The sequence below is a fragment of the Nuphar pumila genome, chromosome 3 (genome assembly GCF_984573655.1).
Source record: "Nuphar pumila chromosome 3, dmNupPumi1.hap1.1, whole genome shotgun sequence".
Lineage (NCBI taxonomy): Eukaryota > Viridiplantae > Streptophyta > Magnoliopsida > Nymphaeales > Nymphaeaceae > Nuphar > Nuphar pumila.
This window is the reverse complement of record NC_143251.1, coordinates 31,822,275-31,831,195: the sequence shown is the minus strand read 5'-3', so window position 1 is coordinate 31,831,195 and position 8,921 is coordinate 31,822,275. Positions and strand designations below refer to the sequence as shown.

At 36.8% G+C, this 8,921-nt stretch overlaps 1 protein-coding gene across 5 annotated transcripts in view; it reads right to left on the bottom strand.

Annotated features, from left to right (window-relative positions):
* Positions 1-244: 244 nt before the first annotated feature.
* Positions 245-8,921, bottom strand: part of MLH3 (MUTL protein homolog 3) — a 136,698-nt gene continuing 128,021 nt past the window's right edge. For 4 of the 5 annotated variants that reach the window (XM_089999226.1, XM_089999227.1, XM_089999228.1 and 1 more), the window contains 4 exons: positions 6,285-6,344; positions 2,302-2,374; positions 1,907-1,992; positions 245-1,122 (listed from right to left, as the gene is read on the bottom strand). In XM_089999226.1, the coding sequence (XP_089855352.1) occupies positions 943-1,122; positions 1,907-1,992; positions 2,302-2,374; positions 6,285-6,344 (399 nt within the window). In that variant the 3' untranslated portion in view covers positions 245-942. The remainder of the gene's footprint in view (positions 1,123-1,906; positions 1,993-2,301; positions 2,375-6,284; positions 6,345-8,921) is intronic. The other variant, XM_089999229.1, reaches the window with a different exon arrangement.

The following is an 8,921-nucleotide window of genomic DNA, read 5'->3' as shown; positions in this document are numbered from 1 at the left end:
TTCACTTTCCGGGTTAAAAAAGAAAAACATATTTACACGATCAGTCTAGCTCAAAGTTCAAAGGATGAACAAAGTAGGCTTCTACATTGGTAATCGAAGATTTAATACTCTTTTGGAGTAATAATAAGAACCACCAACATTTTATGGTTGAGCAGTTTATATATCATAAATGCCACATCCTACACAACCGGGTATAGCGTAATGGTATTCCAAGATCCAGGCTGGGTCAGGAGAGCTCTTACTGGATCCGCACAGCATTCAACAATTAATGGATTTTAGTTTCTATGTTATTACAGTTAGTTATTACCCGGATTTGGATTCATTAAAGGTTTACATATGAAAAGCCCAAATCAAATCACCAATTGTATCTGACAGTGAATCGTGCAACCCGAACTTAACACATGCACGTGCATGTATCCTGCATGTTGTGCATGACTGTCTGTCTGTACATGTGGGTTTTGTACATGACTGTATGCGTGCACACGTGTGTCCATCACGTTGAAGATGGCCATCTGGTCTGGCAAAGTCCTTCAATCATACACCAAAGTTACTTGCCATTTCGTACGAGGTGGGGAAAGGTGCAGGACAGCATACAGAATTCATTGGCAACGTGAAGCATGCCGCCTAAGGAAACATCATGGGGTCCTAAACGTGACGGTTACTAAGATGCAACACGACAAGCGGCTGTTTTCTTTTTTGATAACCAAGAAATGGCTGAACTTGGGCTGTCGCTTCTTTCTAGTGTTCACAATATGCACTGCTCATGGGAATCCAATACATCTCAAACTTATTTACTAAACATTGGCACACAGTATATCTGCATGAATTTCAGAACTTACTTTTATGCTCTTGCCGAGGACTCCAGATCCATGAATTGGGCTAAAAAGGCACAAATGCAAAGATGGTATGTTCTTTATTGGCTTTCAAGGAGATGAATTTTCATCAACCATGAGCTCTTGCAGCAGCTAACCGCAATTTTGCACGTACAAGACTTGGTGCATAATGATGCAATCCATGCCATAATCCTGTTGCCCCAGCGTTGGATGAATTAAGATTGTCCAACTGTTCATGTAATGCTTCCAAGTTTACCAAAGGAACGGTTGTTGGCCGCCCATGAGCACACTGCATATGAAGATTTTCCGAATTTAATCATATATATATATATATAAAACAAAACCCGTAACAGTGGATCCACTGTTACTGGACGCATATCCGCAGCTGATCACGCAAAGATCAGTGGCGGAGCATTGTTTTTTCTGCAAATAGCACATTTAGCGGTGGTCGACCGCCGCTAAATGTGCTATTTCCGCCCAGAGCATTAGTGGCAGTCGTGACCGCCGCTAATGTCTCTAGATTTGCGCAAATCAGACGCACAAGGCACATCCGACCCTCGTTGGACGAGTAACCCGTTCAACATTACAGGGCTTCTATGGTGGTACTGTACCACCATGACTGATGGTGATACTGTACCACCATATACACACTTGATTTAATTAGATGTAAGCTCCAAAAGCAAAATCTAGCCATTGGACCATGTTTAACAATTTCTATTTATTATTTTCATGTGATAAAATTGACTCAAATATGCTGTTTTATACCATTTTTAAACCAACCTTATTTTCCTGAATTGTGAGCCTTTCACCATCTCAAAAATGGAATCTTATGGTGTATTAAACAGATAAAACCTTCGAACACACTAAATAAATCATGCTAAAGACATCTGTATGGTTTAGATTTACCATTTGGTGGCTAGATCTATGAAAACAAGAGGGTGTACCATCATATGATATCATGGTACAAAACCACCATATATATATATATATATATATATATATATATATATATATATATATATATATAGAGAGAGAGAGAGAGAGAGAGAGAGAGAGAGAGAGAGAGAGAGCACCTGAAAGCAAAGAGATGTTTGCTTCAACTCGTCGACAATAAGTGAACATTCTGATGGTAACAGTGAGTCCCCGAACATGATAGCACCTTCATTAAAGAGGCACATTAAAGAGGCCCAGGAATTTGCTAAAATTCAAATAGATTAAACAGTGACTTGACTTCAAGGTTTAGATGAAACACAGAACTTGAGGTAGAGTTGTCAGAACTGCTGAGAGTCTATTCATTGACACAATAAATATGGGGCACAAGCAAATCACCAGTACGTGAGAGTCAATATATCCGAACACACACATGCATGTGTGCAGGCACAGAACTTTGTTATCCAATAAAATAAAATTACATTTTTAACATATGCTTGTTGGTACAATGAAAAGCATGATATAGTTAAATACCAACCTCTGCATGCTCTGTAATTGAGGACACGAACAACAGCAGGTGGCATTGATGATGATCCATCCGTATCAGCAAGCTGAGAAATTTTATTGTGTCTCAGTAGGACATTTGAACCACTAGAACAAGATAAAAATTAAGTAAAAGAGCAAGCAGCCACTTAATTATATTCTTCAAACATTAAAAATGGTAAGATGAGAAAAACAAGTTGATTATGCCTCATTAAGAAATAGCTATATGAACACCAGATTGTTTAATATGTTAGCGTATATGAAATAGCTATAAGCAGTGTCAGACTTCCACTTCCCATTTGGAGGCATTAAAATTTGAAACATTTTGAAATGATATATTCTGATGTTCATCGTGGCGTAAAAATTGTGCCATCATATGATATGACATGATACATCAAAATATCATGTGTCCATACCCTCCGGTATAGGACAAAGAACTTATCATACTGCAACAGAATGTATCATGAGATACAATCTTCTTTTTCCTAATTGGCAACCCTTCAAATGATTTTTTTTTAACCTTTCTGTACAAACATGACTTATCAACAATACAGTACGATATATCCATTTTCCCCTTTTTTCCAAAATCCAAAACCTTTCTGACAAAGTTTTTGTATAAGATTTCTTCTGTACAAACAAGACATTTTACAACTATGTTATTAATCCTAATGATTATTATTTGCAAATGAAAAAAAAATCCTAAATTACATAATTTGTAGGACCAAAAATAGAAGAGGGAGGGAAAGAATGAATCTAAGCAAGTCATTTTTTCATTTTTCCTCCAATTTGCAAAAGCAATTAATAAGAGACATTAAGAAACCTTTTTATCATTTTCTAAAGGATTGTATTTTATATCCATTAGTTATTAAACTTTATTATACCCTTGAACTTAATACTTGATAGTTGATGTTATGGTATATTACTTTGTACTGAAATTTTTTCATGTTTATGAACATTTGATTAAGTGATTCTTGTTGCAGTATGTAAATGAAAAATGGTTATTTTCATTATCACAGTATATGTATTTCATTATAATTCTATTTATCTGTAACTAATTTTCTTATAATTTCCTTATGTGCTTATTTTCAGTTTCTTTATGATCATAATATTTTTATTCTTTAAGTTTTAAATGACCTAAAGTTTCTCAAATGATATTTTAGAACTAAAGATGATACCTTTTAAAAAATTAGTTCACTTCATATCTTACAATATGATATGGTATGTCATGAAAAACTTGTAGCTCAGACACATACAATATGCCTTTTAATACATCATGTCACTTTTAGATGATTGTGTAGGTTTACCACCTGGTGGAATTGAAAGATGCAACTCTTATTCTCATTCATATCATTTAGCGATCAGAGCTCACTACAATAGAAATAGAATAGCATAATATAATGTTCAAACTTATTAAGAACAGGAGAAATGATATAAAGTCCATTAAAGAACAAAAAATCAGACATTAGCCCAATAAGTTTGAATTTCCTAATGTTCTTCTAGAATTATGAAGAACCAAGTGACTGTATATCTATGTCACATGGGTGCGGGTGCGGGTGCGGGTGCGACACGGGTGCGGCGCAATTTCAAAAATTTTGGACACGGGGACTCGGCTATATATATATATTAAAAAAAAATAAAAAAAATAAATATATATATATATATATATATATATATATATATATATATATATATAAGACTCGATCAAAGTTGTGCCCATTAGGGGACAGGTGATGAGTTGTGAAGGCATTCTGTACACTTTCTTCATACAGGAATAATTCACTTTTGGGCACTTTCTTCATACACTGTAATAATTCACTTTCTTCATACAGGAAAAAACCACAAAAACTTGAGTTGTGCCCATTCTGTACTTAAAACTTGAAAGTGTACAGGTTTTTTAGTTGTGATGGGTTTTTTTCCTTACAGCTGTAGCCCAGAAAATTTTAAAAAAAAAATTCAAAAAAAAAAAAAATCAAAAAAATGGACCAAAATGACCCTGGGTGCGTTGACCACACCCAGGGTCGGGTTGACCGAGTCCGAGCCGCACCCGTGTCCGCACCCGTGTCGGTGCGTGTCGACGCGGGTGTGGCGACCTTGGAGCCGAGTCCGTGTGACATAGCTGTATATTGAACTTGTACAAACAAAAGCAGAGAAATCGTAACTTTAATTCAAATGACAGACCCTTGCAATGTACGCCATGAAAGGACTCCATTCTAGGGTGACCAATCAGATGTAATTGGATATCTAATCCGAGTCTGACATGCTATATCACATAGATGTGGGTGCTAAGATTGCAAAACATTGGGGTGCAGGGGTGAGGATTATATATATATATATATATATATATATATATATATATATATAGGAAAATGCGTAGCTACTTGATGAATAGGTGCTTAACCCGTGCTTAATCATGCTGACCATCAATCGCACGTGCGTGATGAACAGTTGGCGTGAAAAAACGGTAAAAAAACACTAAAAACGTTTTGCACCAAATAAGGCTTTACCGGTAATTTTGAAGTGATGCTAAATGGTCTACAGGGACACACCTGGCATTTTGAAAATGGTTTTTAGCGGTGCTGTAAAAGCACCGCTAATACCCTTTTTCATCCGTTTTTGCGTAAAAAAAAAACTGAGCGTCCATCGTGCACACGATGGACGCTCAACAGCATCAAGTACGTGTTCAAGCACCTATTGATTAAGCTACACATCATATATATATATATATATGGTGCTCCCGGAGTACCTACTCCCACCTAATAGAAGCTTTAGATTGTCAAATTTCTTAAACCTTTTTAGTTGATCAGACCCTATAGATATGATTTATAAGCATTATTTAGTAGAAAACAAGTTTTGAATCATGTAATTATAGCACATATGTATGTTTTTTAATACCTTTAAAAATCAATGGCTCACAATGTATCAAAATTTCATAACTTAAAAAATCCCTACTTTTATGTCCAAAAAACATTATCCAAAGCATGATTCCTATCAAATAAACTATGTTGAGTACATCCATAAGGTTTAATTGAGAAGAAACAACCTACAACCATGATTTCTAGTATGTGGGAGTAGGTACTCCGGGAGCACCGTAGCATTACTTATATATATATATATATATATATATATATATAACCTGGTCAGACTGGGTCTACTTTGATGCAGGTCATCTGACTCAGACCTGGGTTAAAAGAGATGTAGATTGACTCATCTGATTCAGACTTGGTCAAAACAGACCTGGCTCATTCAGACCTGAGTCTGACTCAGGTCTCATCATAACATCTAGTGTGCGCCAGGTGTTATGAAAGACATGAAAGAAAAAGAAAAAAACAAAAAATGAGCGAGAGAGAGGTCCTTGGGAAGCTGATGTCTGCCACCACCGGTGAAGGAGGAAGAGAGGTAGAGCAGAGGGGTGGAGATGGAATTGTGCCCTAAGGTGAGTCCTGCTGCATCTGTCACGTCGCATGGACACAGGTGCAGTGGGCGCTTAGTAAGTCTCCAATAGATGACATGTTATTTATGTATTCGGATGCTAAAAGTCAACCCGAATGCACATTTAGATCATATCGAGATCTGTTAAATTGGACTATCTTCAGATTCGGATCCGTATGTTAAGCCGGACTAGTTCAAATTTGGAACCAAATTCAATCCAATTGCATTTTTTACATGTAAATAGCTGGTTTTATTCTTTTTTTACCCCATTATCAGTACATATATTTTAGATTTGAATTCAACCTTACCTCCTTGGATCTTATTCGTATCCAGATTCAGATTAGGATCTACTGTTTGCATTTCAGATTTGGATATGGCATGGTCTGGCCCGAACCAATCTGTTTGCACCCCTAAGTCCATCCAACTATAAATACCACGTTGATGGACCCAATTATACCAACTGTTTCATGAACAACTGAATATACAGAGCTATGATATGCATAATATAGCTGATAGGCTTGATAACATGAATCGGTTGGCACATTCTACCTGATCCAGAAACTCCAATAGATCTTTATCAGACAAATCGATCCCTAGAATACAAGGAACCTGCAATAATTAAAATAATAATAAGGCAGTACAAACAACAATTAAGAGGTGACAACTTTATCCTCTTAAAAATTATATCAAGATTTCACTATAATAAATCAAGTAACATTAAAATAATCAGGTCATGCATCTAGCTACAACCCAACATGAAAGCAAGGACGTGAAAATAAGCAAGAAAAAGAGAAAGAACTGTGCAATGCAAGTAATTGAATCAAAGGCATGACATAAATCACCTTCTAGTACAAGTGCTCTTCAACCACATGGATTGCAAAGTTAAAAACCTACAATAAGAGTAAAATGTGGTCTATGTTGTGAACTTTACAGCACTGACAAATAGAAAACTGACAACTTATGGAAATCAAGACAAAGTCAGAAGTTGAAAACAAATTGTTGGTATATGGTTAAAGCATATCCATCATACATATGATTGAAGAGCAATGTTGTGAAAAGGCGCATCAAGGCACAAAAAGTGTGCCTTGCCACAAGGCGAGAACCCTTGTGCCTTGAGACACGCTGAAAAAGCATAAATGTCCTAAGGTGTACGCCTCAGGCTATGAGGCGTATGCCTCATGGCAAGGCGCGCCTTTGGCTGAGGTGTACGCATCTATTAAATTATGTATCTCAATCTTGTAATACAATACATATTTTATATATATAATAAGTACTACATATACATGTATATAGTATATGTATATGTATATGTATATATAGTACTTATATATATAATATGTATTTTTCTCAATATTAGCCATAGGGGTAGTTTAGGTATTTCCTTTTATTTTTATGCATATTCACATTTCGAATATGCATGTAATTTCTTTTTTTCTTTTTTACTTTGACTTTGACTTGCCTTGGGGGGCCCAACCATGTAGACGTTGGACCCCTCCAACGGTCACAATTGTGACCGTTGGAGGGGCTCCAACGTCTACATGTTGGCCCCTCCAAGGCCTCTTGCATTCTATAAATAAGGGGCTCTCCCCTTTGTATTTCCCAAGCTTGTGGGATTATAGCCCAAGCTCTTTTAGTGGAACTTATGACTTTTGGGTTTGCATTTGTGAGTTTGTATTGTGCTCTTTGTGCACAAGGGTTCTTGTTGTTCGTGTGTGTTCACATTTGTTTCCAAGAATATTGTAATATTGTTCTTGGTATCTTGTTGAAGATACTTTTACATGGTATCAAAGCCACGTTAGTGATAAAGGATCGTGGATTTGTTTGATTTTTGAGTGCCTCGAAAAGTGTGCCTTCGGATATTTGAAGATTGAAGTGGTGGAGCTTGCTTCTCAAATATTTTGGAAGGATCTTGTGCAAGAAAGAGCTTTAAATTTTGTGTTGGTGTGTATTTCTCCCTCTCTCTTTGGTATCAGAGCAAGCTTACATGTCATTTTTGTAAAGAACCGGGGCACATTAAACCTATATGCCCTAAATGAAAGAAAATTCTTGCTATGGCCATGACATCTCAACCGGAGGAACAACCATCAACATCAAATGGGTATCTTTCTCTTCATCAAATTGTAGAAGCTTTGCAACCTTTCCTCAAAGGAGGAACTTTCGGAGCCGCTATGTCTATCTCCTCGCCTTCTGGTAAGATATCTTGGCTTTTAGATTCCGGTGCATCTTTTCATATGGCCCCAAGTGTTTGTTCCCTTTCCGATTTTTCTAAAAATTCTATTTTATCCTTTGTCTCAACAGCGGATGGAACACCTCTTGAAATTAAAAGTGTAATGAAATATGCGGAAAAGCAAAGAGTGCATTAAGCACTTACAACATCCACTAATGAACAAACAAAAGGGCTAACACCCAAACCCACAAGAGACAACACAACATAAAAATATAAATGTCTCTTATTGAAAAGAGAGAGAGCTCTCAAGAGTGAAGAGTACAAGAGGGGTTCACCCCTATTTATACACAAAAGGAGAGGGGGATGGCCAAAAGGCCTTAAAATGAGAGCCACCTAGGGGCTCCCTATGTAGTCGTTGGGAGCCCCCAACGGTCACAAATGTGACCGTTGGGGGGCCCATCGACTCCATGGTGGGGCCCCTTTGTGTGAGCAAAAAAACATAAAATAAAAAATATAAATTACAAAAAACAAAAAGGAAAATAAAAGTAGAAAAACAAGTACCCCTATCGGGTATTTTAGACATATATAAATATAAATATATATATATATATGAATTACATGTATTTTAACACCCTCCCTCAAGCTTTACGGGGATATAACCGAAAGCTTGTTAAGGAGAAACAAAAAACGAAGAGCAGCAAGGGCCTTAGTGAAGAAGTCTGCCAACTGGTACTCAGATGTGACGTAAGGTAGTGCTATGGTTCCTCTTAGGTATTCATCACGTACGTAATGACAGTCCATCTCAATATGCTTAGTACGCTCATGGAAGGTGTGATTGCTTGCAATATAGATTGCGCTTTTGTTGTCACAACACATCTTCGAAGGAGTAGAGATGACAATGCCCATATCACTGAGGAGACTTCTTAGCCACACAAGTTCCATGGTTGTAGAAGTCATAGCACGATATTCCGCTTCCGTTGAGGACAAGAATACTTTGTGTTGCTTCTTGCATCTCTAAG